Source organism: Orycteropus afer, unplaced genomic scaffold (genome assembly GCF_000298275.1).
Source record: "Orycteropus afer afer isolate SDZICR_OR568_19922 unplaced genomic scaffold, OryAfe1.0 scaffold00036, whole genome shotgun sequence".
In the NCBI taxonomy this organism is placed as follows: Eukaryota; Metazoa; Chordata; class Mammalia; order Tubulidentata; family Orycteropodidae; genus Orycteropus; species Orycteropus afer.
Genome location: NW_006921623.1, coordinates 12,160,282 through 12,175,749, shown reverse-complemented (window position 1 = coordinate 12,175,749; position 15,468 = coordinate 12,160,282). Strand labels below are relative to the sequence as shown.

The window sequence follows — 15,468 nt, the reverse complement described above, 5'->3', positions numbered from 1 at the left end:
AGATGGGAGTATATTCTCTGCCTTCGCCTCTCAGACCTCAACCCCCGCTTCAGACACCCTAGACACTGCCTGGGGCCCGGCCAAAAGGTCTGGCGCTTCCAGAGTGCCCCCATTCTTTCTGGGGAGCGAAACCCCACCCCTGGGCCCCATCCCAGCGGAGCTTGAGTGGCGAATGCCCCCGCCAACGGGGCCCCGTCGGGATTCCGCGCCGGCGCAGCCTCGGGCCTCAGTCCAGGAGGGAGATCTGCCCTCTGCCTGTTGGTCTGGGCTGGGGGAAAGGCTGCCGTGGCCTGGGCCACGGGTGAGGTCAGAATAACCGGTGGGAAGGCTGCGTTTTCACGAAGGACTCGGGTGAAGCTGCAGAGCTGCCTTTGAGCCCCGACTCCTTGGCTTCCTGAGTCGGAGGAGATCTTGTAATGGAGTGGTTCTTCGTCTCACACTAACAAGATGCCTGATTTCCTCAGGATCGAGGGGTGAGTGAGTGGTGGGGTGGTTGGCACAACGCCCCTTATAGTGCTTACGTGAATATCCTTGTCAACTAGTTTTTGGAGGCTTCTTTACAAAATAGGGAATAAATGCTCCTGTTCAGAGAAATTTAGATTCCCTCTGCATCTGATGTTTTTAGGCTTTAGTTTTTGTTATAGTTCACATTAGTGGTCACTGACACTCTCAAAATCTAGGTATTTGCGTCATCGCAAACAAGTTTTTTGATTTGAGAGTTGTTTTCTAATGTGGACATTGACTTATTTTGTTTGCCTGTGACTTGTGGCCTGGGGCAAGTTTAGCTTTAAGGGAACATCATCTATAAAGGAGCTCTGGTGGCACAAGGCCTAAGTGACAAATAACCAGAATGTTGGGGGTTCAAACCCACCAGCCGCTCCGCGGAAAAAAGATGGGGCGATCTACTTCTGTAAAGATTTAACGACTTTGAAACCCAGTGGGGGTCGTTATGAGTCGGAATTGATTCGATGGCAGTGAGTTTGGTTTTTTTTGGTTCATCTATAAAACAGGGATGAAGACGCTTGCCTCATAAAAAACAAGAGTTGTGAGGATTAATGAAATGATGCCCGTGAAAGGACTTATTTTTGTACAGTCTTGTGCAGTTTCCAAGAATTCTAACAATCTCCTTTCATCCTCACATGAGTGTGGTCAGGCATTTTCCCCTTTTGATGGTGAAAGAAAAACTATTACTCAGAACTTCTGACTCCTAGTTCAGTGATTTTAACCTCATGCTTCTTTATAAAATTTTAATAAAAAATAATAAATAAAATATTAAATATTACTTATTGATTCATTTCAGATTGAAGAATGTCCCGGGTTCCATTGGGGAAAGTCCTCCTGAGGAATGTCATCCGGCACACAGATGCTCACAATAAGGTGGGAGGTAGAACTTAGTCATTTCCTTAACAATTATTGAGGGTATAGGATGTGTCAAACAGTACATTGGCACAGTTGGGAGATACAAAAGTGAATAAAATAGGTAGTTATAATAGTTTAATAAGTACTATAATAGAGACATAAACAAAGTGCTGTAGAACACTGAGGAAGGAATAATGAGTAATGAAATAAACCTTGGGGAACTAGAAAAGATTTTATAGAAGGGTAGGATTTGAGCTACTGAAATTTGAACTGTGTCTGGATGAAAGAGGACAAGTTTACCATGTGTAAAGGATCATCCTGGTGTGGGTTTTTGTACATACCTATTTATATGTGCTGTATATATTCATATATATAATAAAGCACTAAGGGGCACAGCTGTGAAAACGTCTTAGATATAACTGAACACCTCATAGGACTGAGCTACTGGGCCTGAATGCTAAGGACTGTACTCTAGTGGTGTAGTGCCTAAGGCATCTGACTGCTAACCAGAAGGCTGGCGGTTCAAACCCACCAGCCACTCCTCGAAAGGAAGACTGGGCAGTCTATTTCCGTAGAGATACTGCCTCAGAAACCTAAGAAGGGGTCACTATGAGTTGCAATCGAATTGATGGCAGTGACAGTAAGTACTTTCAGGGGACATCTAGATCATTGGCATAACACAGAACATAAAGACCATGCTCTCCATCCTAGTTTGGCAAGTAGTGTCTGAGATTATAACAGTTTGTGAGTGGCCATCTAAGGTACAACTATTAGTCTCTTCTTCCCTGAAGTAAAGGACAGTGCAGAAAGCCAAAGACTAAAGGAAGCAATTAGTCCAGAGAACTAATGGCTTACATGAAGGACAGCTTCCTCTAGCATAAGACTAGAAGAACTAGATGGTGCCTGGCTACCACTACCACTGTTCCGACCAAGGACACAATAGAAGGTCCTGGTTAGAATGGGAGAAAAGTGTAAAACAATTCAAATTCATGAAAAAGACCAGACTTACTGGTTTGATAGACTCCAAAAACCAAACTCACTGCTGTTGAGTCAGATCTGAGTTATAGTGACCCCTCCTTGGGTTTCCGAGGCAGTATCACTGTGGAAGTAGATTGCTCAACCTTCCTTCTGAAGAGTGGCTGGTGGGTTTGAACTGCCAGTCTTCTGATTAGCAGTCAAATGTCTTAGGCACTGCGTGACCAGAGCTCCCTGATAGAGACTAGAAGAAGCCATATTACTTCGTTCCACAGTCAACATCAATGGAAGCAGCAGTCAAGAAGTCAGACGACATTGCACTGGGCAAATCTGCTGCAAAAGACCTCTCTAAAGTGCTGAAGAGCAAAGATGTCTCTTTGAAGACTGAGGTGTGCACCTAACCCAAGCTGTGATGTTTTCTTTCACCTCATGTGCATGTGAAAGTTGGACAACGAATAAGGAAGACCGAAGTAGAGCTGATGCTTTTGAGTTGTGGTGTTGGCAAAGAATACTGAAAGTACCATAGATTGCCAGAACTAACAAATCTGTCCTGGGAGAAGTGCAGCTAGAATGCTCCTTGAAAGTGAGAATGGCCAGACTTCATTTCACCTACTTCCTTTAGTTTTTGGTTTTCTTCACTGTCCTATCTACTTTGGTTATGTTGTCAGAAGGGATCATTCCCTGGAGAAGGATATATGCTTGGTAAAGTGGAGGGTCAGTGAAAAAGGGGAAGGCCCTTAATGAGATGGATTGACATAGTGGCTGCAGTGATGGGCTCAGGTGTAGCAAGGATTGTGAGGCTGGCGCAGGAGAAGGCAGTGTTTTGTTCTATTGTACATAGGGCTGGCTATGAGTTGGAGGTGACTCGACAACACCTAACAGCAACAGAGGAACCCCTGAAACTACTGCCGTATGTCACATTTCCAAAATGGAACTGAAGCTACTCCTAGAGCCACCTCTCAACCAAATAATATATGGGTCTATAAAATAAACAATAACACCCGCAAGGAAGGTGCTCCGTAGAACAACCAGCTGTATGAGACCAAAAGGGCAATATTTGCCCCAAAACAAAGATGAGAAGGCAGGGATAGACAAGGAAATCAGATTAATACATGGTGGAAATGGGGAGAGTACTGACACCTTGCAACTGATGTCATAGAATAATTTGTATATGAACTAATTTGCTATGTAAACTTTCACTTAATGCACAATAAAATGTCCAAAAAAAAAAAAAGACTATCCTGGATAGAGGGAACATCATGTATTACCATGGCTACAAGAAATAACATAAAGCACTTGGGGCATGGCAAAAAATTGTGTGCATGTGGAAGATAGGGAATGTGAGAGGGGTATTGGGAGAAGATGAAGTCTGAGTGGTAAATTAGAGTCAGATTGTTTAGTCTCCTGTGTAATGATTGGGAGATTAGACCTTTTCCTGTAGACAATAAAAAAGCCATCAAATGTTTTTAAGCAGGGGTATCACATGATCATATTTGTATCTTAGAAAGATGATTATCAGCTGGGTAGGGCATTGATAAGATGGGGAGGGACAGTGGGGAGATAAATTGGGAGGCACCTGCAGTGTTCCAGGTGAGAGATGATGAGGGTTTGAATGAAAGCAGTGACAGCAGGGGTGAAGAAGAGGAATTAGGGTGTAGAATCTAAAGAATTTGGTGACTGATTGGATGATGATAGTGATAAGAATGGGATCAAATATAACTAACTTGTATGACTGGGTGGATGATGATGATACCAGTAAATGAGATAGAGAACAAAAGAAAAGGGACAAATATCAGGGGAAAGATAATTAGTTTGGTTGGTTCAGTTAATTGTGAGGTGCTTATAGGATGTCCTAACAATTGATAATTCAGACTTGGAGGAAAGGAGAAAAGTTGGGACTAGACATAATGATTTGGGAATGTAGTTAGCTGCTCCATGGGAGAAAGCCTGGCAATCTCCTTCCATAAAGATTGTTGTTGTCGTTACGTGCCATCAAGTCAAGTCGGACCTGACTCATAGCGACCCCTCCTTGGGTTTCCGAGGCACTATCTCTGCGGAAATAGATTGCCCCATCTTCCTTCTGAGGAGTGGCTGGTGGGTTTGAACCACTAGCCTCTGGTTAGCAGTCAAGTGCCTTAGGCACTATGCTACCAGAGCTCCTTTTTTCCATAAAGATTTCAGCCTACAAAACCCTTTGGGGCAGTTCTACCCTGTCACATGGGATTGTTAGGAGTTGAAATTAACTGGATTACACCTAACAGGTTGATGTTAGAAGTCATGAGGGTAGATGAGATCACCTAGGGAGAGCACCTAGGGAGGTCACCCAGGGCCAAGGATCCTTGTTTGGTTTTCTTCAATGAGGTGTGCAGACACACAGTTATTTATCATCTTAGCTCGATCATAAAATGTTACTACTATCATATCACCTGATCTTTTGATTGTGGGTTACAGTATGTTACTTAAGCAGCTTCTACAACTGTGTTACCCACCCTAATTGTATGGTGATCTTAGATTTGAAAGTGGTGGCTAAGAAAAATTTAGCACAGCTTTTAGAAAATTACGCAGAAAACTTAGAATTGAAATGTATTCTTTTCAGTTGGCAATTTTTGGTCTGCTTTTTAAGAAATTCTCTAGTAACTATACTGTTTATTTTGTTTTGCTTTATTTCTGACAAGAAGTACGTGTGAAAAGAGACTTAGCCTAGAGTTTAAAGACATGTCATTACTAGTTTTAAAACTTTGTCAAATCATTTATTGTCTCTGAGCTTTTTTTTTCTTTTCAGTAAAATGTAATAATGGTACCTGCTGTGCTTCCTTCATAAGTTTGCATAATGTTTGCTTAAGATGATATGATGTCATAAAGCATTTTAGAAACATGAAACTATGTCCTAATGTTTGCACAATTACAGAATTGGTAAGGTGGTGTATATATATACATGGGGTTGAAAAAGTTCTATTATTGCAGAATCCTAAGCATTTGGAAATGTACTGGTTCTGACTGCTTAACCACTCTGCAGAGAACCAGAACTTCTTTCTCAGGTCTCTGATAATAACCTACAATTAGTTGTCACTTATTGACTATCTGATTCGTTCCGCATTTACGACAATTCTGAAAAAATTATCAGGTGGTGCCTCCATTGGTCTACGTCCACACTCGACCCCAGGGTGTCCTCCATGAGGATATACTGGACAGCCCAATGATGACCGGGCCATGTGAGGCATGGTGGCCGACCTGCCATGGGATGCTATCTCTGTTTGTATGCAACACTTGGTCTGACCAAAGAGGTTGCCGGGCAACAGTGGGATGATGCAAGGTCAAGGGCAGGCAGAGGGAGCCCAGGCAAGGGCCTGAAGGTGTGGGAGAGGTCAGTTCAGAAAAATAGAAGTGAAGGAGAGGGAATGGCATTGAGTGGGGCTATGGGGCTTGGGTGGACAAAAGACAAACAGAGTCCCTTCCCAGGACAGACTATGAGCAACACCCACGTACTATCCCCAACTCCTACATGCTTTGGGTGGTGGGGAAAGGGGCCCACTGGACTACACACATCCCAAGATGGGCTGAGGGCACTTGATGGGGCAGTGAGTGAAAGGAGGGCATCACAGTGGTGAAGGTAGAGGTGGGGGGGAGACTTTTACATAATGCCAATTTCACATAACCTAACAGTATCAATCAGTGAGGAGTGGATGTAGTTGTGACCCAGTAATTAGTGTAGACTTTCAGTTACTCTTCTGTGATGTAAAGTGTTATTTTTAGTAATTTATTTTTATCTTATCTCCCTTTTTTTTTTAAAAAAAAATCTAGATTCAGGAAGAATCAGATATGTGGAAAATAAGAGAACTGGAGAAACAGATGGAAGATGCTTACCGGGGAACCAAAAGGAAAATGTTACCTACCAGTTCAAGGTGGAGTTGCAGCTTTTAAGAACCAAAATAATTCTTACCTTTTACAAATCATCAACTTTGGTTTAAAAACGTTTGATATGCTAAGAATAGATGATTTACATCCAGAATTCAGTTCTGTAAGTCCTTAAACCTTTCCTCTCTCTTAAATCTCGACCCAATCATAAAGGTAATGGCCATGATGTATATGATTCTGTTCTTTGTCTTTCATGGAAAATTTAAAAATTCTAACTTGAGTAAGTCAGATCTAACTTGAATAAGTTAGTAAATGTTAGAGTTCTGTAGGTTCTGCCTTGATTCATGTTTTTTTTTTTTTTGAGGGTGGGGTGTGGTGGTAAAACATATGTACCATAACATTTACTTACTATTTTAACCATTTTTGAGTGTACAATTCACTAGCATTAAGTATATTCACAAAGTTGTATAAATTCACAATGTTGTGTAAACATAACTACTGTTTAGTTCGAGATCTAAAGTTACCCAAACAGAAACTCTATACCTATTAAACAACTACTCCTCATTACTCCCTCTCTCAGCCCTGGTAACCTCTATTCTTCATTCTATGAATTTGCCTATTCTCAATACTTCATGTAAGTAGAATAATACAGTATTTGTCTTTTTGTGACTGGCTCATTTCACTTAATGTTTTCAAGGTTCGTCCATGTGGTTACTTGTTTCAGAACTTCACTTCTCTTTATGGCTGAATATTCCATTGTATGTATATAAGAGGAGCCCTGATGGCTTAGTGGTTAAAGTGCTCTGCTGCTACAGTGATGCTCTGTGGGAGAAAGCAGCAGCAGTCTGCTTCTTTAAGGATTTATAGCCTTTGAAACCCTATGGGGCAGTTCTACTCTGTCCTTACAGGGTTGTGAATTGGAATTGACTTGATGGCAATAGGTTTGGTATGTATATACCACATTTTGTTTATCCATTCATCTGTTGATGGACACTTGGGTAGTTTCCACCTTTTGCTTATTGTGAATAGTGCTGCCATGAATATTGGTGTCTGTTTGCATTCCTGCTTTCACTTCTTTTGGCTATATACCTAAGAATGGAATTATCAGTTATAAGGTAATTTTATTCTTAACATTTTGAGTAACTACTTCCACTTTTAACTTAGGTTTTGTATTGGTATCTCATGGTGACTTAGCAGACCCATCACTTCTTTCCCCATTACTTTCAGCCTTTTCTTTACCCTACTTTCTTTGCCACATCACATAACCTTTTACATAACCTTTTTAAGTAAGAATACTAAGGATTATGCAGGCTTGGTTGTCTTCTACTTGTGGAGGTATAGTAATAGTTGGGAGCATCTCTTGGGGATTATATACCTGTGAGTATAGGAGCTGTGGTGTGTGAAAAGTAACTATAGTATAATTTGATTTCTGAAGCCATCTTGGAAAATCAGTAGTTAACAGTAAGGTATTTTAGGAGAGTGAGTGTGCCTGGGGTTTGTGGACTTTGGCATATGACTGGTTGTGTGTGAATGGCTTCAGACAAGAAGTATTCAAGGTGTCCGTGGTAAAGGAGGCAGTCTTAAGTTTGTTTTCACAATGAAGGTTTAATTGTGAAGATTCAAGCAGCACAGTTAGTACAGGTTGTTCAATTCCAAGTGGCCTTTCTGGGAACAAAATACTGCTCTTTTAGAGTAAACTCTATATTGATGCTTGTCATGGTCAATAAACTTTAGAACATAATCTCTTTAGTGGCAGGAATTGTGGTTGTCTCATCTATTGCTGTCTTCTCAGCAGTTAGAACATAGTGGGCTCTTTAAGAATTTCTGATAACTAATTGGGTGGTTTGCTGACTGATTACTGGACACTATAGAAACAGACTGGACCACTGGTTCTCAACTTTTTTTTAACCTCAAGATACCCAGGGGTTATGCCTTGTTTCCACTGTTATTGTGACCATACTACAGCAATGAGTCACTGGTTTGCAGGGATGGAGGGCTATTTCAGAATCTCTGGGTAATTTGAAATGTCTCTAGTTGTGATTATGTTGTTTCCTTCTTTGCACGCCCTCTTACTTGAGAATCAGTGAGTTATAGCATGCCACAGTCCAGAAGTGATTTCCCTTATATTTTACAATCTGTTCCTCTCAATGCTTTGTTTGTTTTCACTGGACTTTACTGATGCACAGAGAAGAACAGGTATCTTCTTCATTTTTTGTCTTGTTTAACAGAAAGTATCAGATTGTTTTGTTCTTCCCTTAGCTTGTTCCATGAGCTTTGTGAATGATGTTCCATAGAGTAACCTCACAGATGGTTTTAAATTTAAAAGTTTCTTTCTCTTACAGCCGGATGCGTAGTGATGGTTTTGATGAAGAAACTCAGAGAGACTACTGGAGGCCAAGGCATGAAATTTCTGGGACACTGGAAGATGATTTTCTTAAGGCTAAATCTTGGAACAAGAAGTTGTATGATTATGAAGCTAATATGCCAGACAGGTTTGTGTGTCAAGTTCCTATGACTTTCAGTGAGATCTGGCCTGAAAATGTGTACTTTTAAAGATTTATTATCCTTACAAAAACCTGTCATCTTCATAGCGGCATTATTCATAATAGCCAAAAAGTAGAAACAATCCAAATAGATGTCAATTGATGAATAGCTAAGTAAAATGTGATATATTCATACAATAGGCTACTATTTAGCAATAAAAAGGAATGAAATACTGATAAACTACAACATGGATGAACTTTGAAAACTTATGTGAAATGTCTAGAACAGGCAAATCCATGGAGACAGAAAGTAGGTTAGTTGTTGCCAGAATGGAGGGGTGAAATGGAGTGTGACTACCATTGGGTATAGGCTTTCTTTTTTGGGTGATGAAAATATTCTGAAATTAAGTGATAACAGCTGCACAACAATATACTGCAATTCACTGAATTTTACACTTTAAGAGGGTGAATTTTATGGTACCAATAAATTATGTATCAATAAAGCTATTATTAATAAAAAAGTTAATAGTCCCAGTTTAGAAGGCATTGTTATGGTAGAAATGCTGCATAGCTAAAGAAGAGTATCAAAGTCCCTTAGTGTTTCTTAAGGAAGAGAATGGCAAGTTTTCTTAATGGACAGAAATTTTGAATGAGTAGTATGCAGCACAGAAAATGTAGCCAATGAGGTTACTGTGCAATAAGGTAGGTTTGGCTCTACCATATCTTTTTTTTCTGTGTGTATGCATGTACTCTTAGGTCTCTAATTTTGTTTTAATTTCTAAAAATGTATGCACTGCTTTAACAACAACATGTGTAACATGTTACATTACAGATGGGGTCACAGTGGTTATAAAGAGTTATACCCTGAAGAATTTGAGACAGACAGGTAAGGCACATAGGGTTACTGAAAAAAAGTTTGAAACTCAGATTAGTACAAAGTCTGTACTATAAATTGAATTCGTAACTTTTACAAAGAATATAACATCATTTATTATTGACAATGTAACTAAAGAAACAACAGATAATTTAGTTGGGAGATAACTGGTATTATATTTTCCCTTTCCCTGATGTTTGGAATGTCTATAGACTTTAGGCTTTTCATTATGTGTAGTATTACATTTAATTACTGAGTGTGGCAAATTAGTAGTATTATCTTCATTTTAAAGATGAGAAAACAAAAACTCAAGAGTAAGAGTAGGTAAAGTCTGAGTAACTTTATTTAAAGGTTTAATTTAAAATTAAAATGTGAACCCAACTCCCTAGCTAGAATGCAGGATATTAAAATGTAAATATATCTTCTCTTTTCTATAGTAAAATTTTCTCTTTTTTACTTTATTAGTAGTGATCAGCAAGATGTTATCAATGGAAAAAAGAAATCTCCTCAGGTAAAATCAACTACCCATGAATCCCGCAAACATAAGAAGTCAAAGAAATCCCACAAAAAAAAGCAGAAAAAAAAGTCACATAAGAAACAGAAGAAAAGCAAAAAGGAAGCCATAGATGTAACAGCAGATTCCTCAAGTGAGATCTCAGAAGAAACTGAAGCTTCCAGTACCAGGAAAAGGAAACAACCACATAAGCGTAAGAAAAAATCCAGGAAAAAGTCTCTCAAAAAACCTGCTTTGTTCTTAGAGTCAGAAAGTGACACTTCTCAGTCAGAAGACTCAGCATCGGGCAGTTCTGAGGACAGTCAGGAAAGAGACACTAAGAAAACCAAAAGGAAAAAGAGAGATAAAAAAGTTCATATCCCTGTGAATAATAGTGAAATACAACAAAGGACAAACAAACGCACAAATTGGAAAGTGGCTACAGATGAAAGGTCTGCCGAGAGTTCAGAGGATGACTGAATGAGAAGGTCCATTCTTCAGTTTCCCACATGACTGTCTTTACAGCCCTACCTAGGGGCTTTGCCAGTGACTCTTAATTCAGCACAGGGGGCCTGAGGTCAGAGGTCTTGTGCCATCTGTATACATTTGGACAGACTTCTATTTTGGCCTGTTAAACTTGATCTCCTTTTACTGTTAATAGGGCATCTGGTATTTTGTTATGAAGGCTCCTTGAAAAGATTATTATTATTTGCAATTAATCATGTTTAGTTTAGAGTCCATATATAGTAAATTAAAGGACCCAGCAAGCTGAATCCAATAATGGCCTGGGCACACCTATTGAAATCTTGAATTTGGGGAAAACAAGAGGTGGATTGGAACCAGTGCTGATTAGAATGGTAAGACAAGGGAATATTGTCTTGTGCTAATCTTCCTTTATATAGCAGGAAACAAAAACTTGACTTGTTTCCAGCTTTGGTGCTTTGACCCTTCTGTATTTTGCTCCTGTAGGTGTTATCCAGTTTATTTAATGAGAAAATGGTCATAAGAACAAACCTTTTTCCTTCTTAACATCTGTAGATAACTATTGATACAAGGCCCTAAGGTTTTCTCAGTCAAACTTTCCCTGCTGGACAGGGTCTATACTTAATACACCGCTAAATATGCTAATTGGTTAATTAAGTGACGTTTTCTAGTTCCATTGCTGGATATCACCTAAATGGACTTGTGTTAGAGAGTATTTCTTCAGTTATCTTAGATAATCCTCAACCAACTGGAGACAAATTAGGAATTAATCCTGCTGTCTAATGGTGCTCTGAACAGGATTTCAGGGTTGCAACTGCCATTTAAAGGTGGTTTTCATGTTCATTTCTAATCTATTAATGAACTTAAGATTTTCCTTGAAACTTAGTCAGTTCCCAAATGAAACAGGCTTCTCAGGGACAGATCCATTTCTTCCCAGTCTGCCTTTAGGTTAAAGCACAAGGCAGAGACTACAATTCTGATGTCATACTATGATCCCTAAGATCTTAAGTATTAAAAGCCCCAAATATCACCCTTAGAAGATAGGTAAAATACAAGTAAATTTTTTCATTATGGGAGAAAAGCTATCACTTTCTCCATGTGTAATACAGAAAGACATTTCATGGTAGCATAACATACAACACCAGCAATAGAATACAACTACGATGACATTCCATGGGGTGGTAGTATTTTGTAGTTCTCACTACTAAATTTATTCACTTTACAGAACAGATTTCTAATAAAGTGTTCAGTCTTAACTTGGTTGGCCAGAGGTTCCCTATCTCTTAATTATGAGCAGGTGCTACCTTATGGGTTATTTATATGAAATAATACTCTGGCACTGAACTGTCCATGGTCCACAATCTATATTTTTATCCTTGGCATTAATAGGGGCTTAAGGGGATAGGTAAGTCTCTAACCTTTACCTCTTAACCTAAAGCAACTATTACATTCTTGGAGCAAGTGAAATCCTCATTGAAAAGAGTTTTTATCATGTATTTTTAGCATTGTTTCTGCACTATGAAAAGTACTGTTCTGATTGCAAGTACAGACTCCAGAAGGTGGGCATGTGGAACAAGGCATCTCTAGGAACTTGGCTCTATTTTGATCATAACCCTCTCCCCTTCCAATACTGGCAGGCCTGTCTTTTTTCCAACTAGTACTGCATCTTGCCTGTTCTTTTTTTTGGCCATGTTTACCTTTTCTTGGTCATGTTGTTCTTCACCTGTCTCAACCCCAAACTCTCCTTTTTGCCTTAGCTAAAGCGTTGATGGTTCTTTTAGCCCCCTTATATATAGCTTAGAACGGCTCTTCAAAACTAAGATCTCCCATTTGCCCTAGCAGCCTTGGAACATACTTATTTCTAGTGTTCCTACCAGTCAGAGATCTCTGTATTAATTCAATACTAAAATGGGATTAAAAAAAGACTTAAGAGAATTCACATTTATTGAATAACTGATGTGATACAATCTGGAATTTCTGAATTCCAAATAAATTTCACTTTTTGAACATTTGATCTGTTAACTTTTTAGCACCAAGAAGCTTGGCAACACATGATGTTGACCTGACAATGAGATGACATCCTTACCCCACTGGCACTTTAATAATAAGTCCTTTGCTTCTTCAGTCTTGTTCCCAGGAGATGGCCTACTGCCCTCCTTTCTGTACAATCTGGGCAAACCGACTGGTGATGGCAAGGGTAGTATCAATGAAGCGGTCCACACAGCTAGAGAGACAATTTTCAGTGCGAGAGTCTAGGCGATTTCCTGGCTTCTCTACACACTTATCCCAACATAGCTCCATGAAATGATGTACCTAAGAGGAAAGAAAAATAGTAACCATTGGGATATAGGCCCAACTGTGCCCAATTTCATATCTTTTCCCAGTGTCCTCATTTTCTGTTACTTGACAAAAACGTTCTTTTAATCAAAACACCATGGAGTCATTCATTATAGGCTTTCTTTCCTCACTTTATCATCAACATGGCCCAGGTCCTCATCCCTAGATTGCAACAAAATCTTTTTTCTTCTCTGTAATAATAATAAAAAAAACATTTTCTATCAAGTAACCCCAGTGTTTGCTTAAGGAATCAACCTTAAATTTCTCTGCTAGCTGCACAAGGCACACCCCTTTACAACCACCAATCAATACTTTTTCAATGAGGCCCATTCACAGTATGCTCAACTTGACTCTTAATGCTTCTGGATGCCCTCCCTGAAGATTTTCCCATTCTTTAAGACAGTCCAAAATCTTACCTTCTTAAAGGTCACTGATAACTGCTTTTTCTGAACCTGTCCTAAAGTACCTATAATAGTTTAAAATACATGACTTGTTCTATGAATACATATTGTTTTGTTGTTTTCTAATTGTGTCAAGTTCTTAATCAGATTGTGACTTCTCAAGCAGGGCTAATTCTTTTATATTCCCAAAGCACCTAGCACTGATGTGAACTGGGAAGGATGGGTAACGATATCCCCAAAATACTGCATCTTTCTCATTCTGGCCCTGTCTCCTAGGAGAGCAGCCCTTAACTTCCGAACTTGGGCATGGAGACGTGAGAATCTGATAAAAGTTATGGATCCATTTTGCAGAAAAATGCGCATAAAGGCATATAAAATGTGTGTACTTTCAGAATGCTAATGACCCTAATATATATTTTTCAAAAATACATTTTATTGAAATACAATTTATGTACAGTGAGATACACAAAACTAAAGTGACATGGGAAGACTGATATTTCTAATCAGGTTCTCATTCTTCACTGTCTGTGAAACCCTTCCACCTCCTCCCCAAGAAAGGAAACAGATTACTAAGGGCTTACTATTTGGGAGGTTGGGTACCAAACTAAGTACAGGTGGTCTCTAATGATAGGGGATCCATTATGGGGACTTCCTCGCAGGTCTGACAAGTCAAATACCTTTTCCCCCCCCATTACAGCATTACTTCCTTTTTTTTTTTTAAAAAAAAAAAAGTCAGTATCTTCATAAATCTTAACACTGAACATCTGAGAGCAGTGTCAGATTACCCAATAAGCAGGGCAAGTACAGGCTTACCTGTGCTGACGATAGTGCGTAGTGAACAAATTCATGTTTTTTTCACCACATCAAAGATTCTGTTTTAGGTATGGCTGGCATCTGTCTCTCTAACCCCACAGCCCCTTCCTACAGAATCAAAGCCTCTTAAAATTTACAATCCCTGACAGGGTTGGAGTACTCAGTTAAGTAAGGTAAGCACAGGTTTACTTGTGCTTACTTAATTGGGAGCTCTGGTAGTATAGTGGCTAAAGCACTTGACTGCTAACCAGAAAGCTGGCGGCGGTTCAAACGCACCAGCCACTCCTCGGAAGGAAGATGGGGCAATCTACTTCCCTAATGAAAATGCCTCAAGAAACCCAAGGAGGGGTCAGACTCGACCGCACATAACAACAACAACAACAACACTTAATCTGTTGCAAACAATTTCACCACATCGAAAATGTGTAACTCTTCACTACTAAGCACAAGTAAAGCCGTGCTTACCTTGCTTATTGGGTAATCTACCCATGACTGACGTCTGAAAATGATTAACATTAGCAAAAACATGCTGCAACACTGTGTTGAGTACGTACTCCTAACGATAAAATGTACAAAATAATCTCCTAAAAATCAAATGATAATTGCAGTTCTTCCTAACTGGAATACCTCGTAAATTCGGGACCACCTGTATTCAGTCAGCCCAGACGGCTAGTACATCCTCCACTTAAGAGGCGTGGTTAATTAGCCCAAGGTCAGGCAGCTAGTAACGGATCACGCCGGGGTTCGACCCCACGACTAATGGCTCTAAAACCCTTTTTTTAAACCAATAATCAACGCTACTTCAGAGTCCACCTTTTCATAATACGTAATGTTCCAGTATTTCTTCGGTTTCAAATAGATGATTGCATATGACCCTTAACATCCGGTGAAGCAGGAGACGATGACGAAATCGAGGGTCACAGAAATTGGGTTCCTTGTCTAACAGAAATGCATTTAAGGGGCCGAAGTAGGATTAGAATCTAGAGATCTCGCTGCCGTGCTAGACTCCCGTTCATTTGGGTCGCCCAAACGTTTCTCCCCTGCTTTACACCGTCTTCACCTCACTGCGGACTGGCTCAGAAGGCATCTGAGCACCACCCACGACCAGCTGCAGGAGGGCCAAGACTTGTCTTTTTTGGAGACTGGGGCGTAGAAGAGATTAAATAGGGAAAACTGCCAGTGGCCTCATGGTGCCGCCAGTGGAGAGCTCGCGGGCGCCAAGAATCTATGCTTTACTTTTCTTCCCCTTTACCCTCCAGAGCTGCTCCCCGTCCCACTACCTGTGCAGTGAACTGCGCCTTCTGCTGTTCGGCCGCCACAAGGCGCTGCAATTCCGCTTCATCTGCCTCACCCAGCTCCGCCATTGTCCATAAACCGCAGCACCTTCCGACAAGT

The 15,468-nt window shown here is 40.0% G+C and overlaps 2 protein-coding genes across 2 annotated transcripts; one reads left to right on the top strand and one right to left on the bottom strand.

The window, feature by feature from the left end:
- Positions 1 to 1,308: 1,308 nt before the first annotated feature.
- On the top strand, positions 1,309 to 10,519 carry NKAPD1 (NKAP domain containing 1). Its single transcript, XM_007936545.1, has 5 exons — positions 1,309 to 1,377; positions 6,136 to 6,236; positions 8,532 to 8,681; positions 9,505 to 9,558; positions 10,012 to 10,519. The coding sequence occupies exons 1-5, from the start codon at positions 1,309 to 1,311 to the stop codon at positions 10,517 to 10,519; spliced, it is 882 nt and encodes a 293-aa protein (XP_007934736.1).
- A 2,148-nt stretch (positions 10,520 to 12,667) lies between these two features.
- TIMM8B (translocase of inner mitochondrial membrane 8 homolog B) lies at positions 12,668 to 15,437 on the bottom strand. Its single transcript, XM_007936544.2, has 2 exons — positions 15,354 to 15,437; positions 12,668 to 12,835 (listed from the first exon to the last, which is right to left on the bottom strand). The coding sequence occupies exons 1-2, from the start codon at positions 15,435 to 15,437 to the stop codon at positions 12,668 to 12,670; spliced, it is 252 nt and encodes an 83-aa protein (XP_007934735.2).
- Between the last annotated feature and the right edge of the window lie 31 nt (positions 15,438 to 15,468).

What these genes read in the sequence shown, in the direction of transcription:
- TIMM8B (XM_007936544.2), bottom strand. Translation starts at nt 15,437, where the DNA reads ATGGCGGAGCTGGGTGAGGCAGATGAAGCGGAATTGCAGCGCCTTGTG. An exon ending in AGGCGCAGTTCACTGCACAG is followed by an intron (nt 12,836 to 15,353) that starts GTAGTGGGACGG and finishes CTTTCCTCTTAG; the next exon opens with GTACATCATTTCATGGAGCT.
- NKAPD1 (XM_007936545.1), top strand. Translation starts at nt 1,309, where the DNA reads ATGTCCCGGGTTCCATTGGGGAAAGTCCTCCTGAGGAATGTCATCCGG. An exon ending in ACACAGATGCTCACAATAAG is followed by an intron (nt 1,378 to 6,135) that starts GTGGGAGGTAGA and finishes AAAAAAATCTAG; the next exon opens with ATTCAGGAAGAATCAGATAT. An exon ending in ATGTTACCTACCAGTTCAAG is followed by an intron (nt 6,237 to 8,531) that starts GTGGAGTTGCAG and finishes TTTCTCTTACAG; the next exon opens with CCGGATGCGTAGTGATGGTT.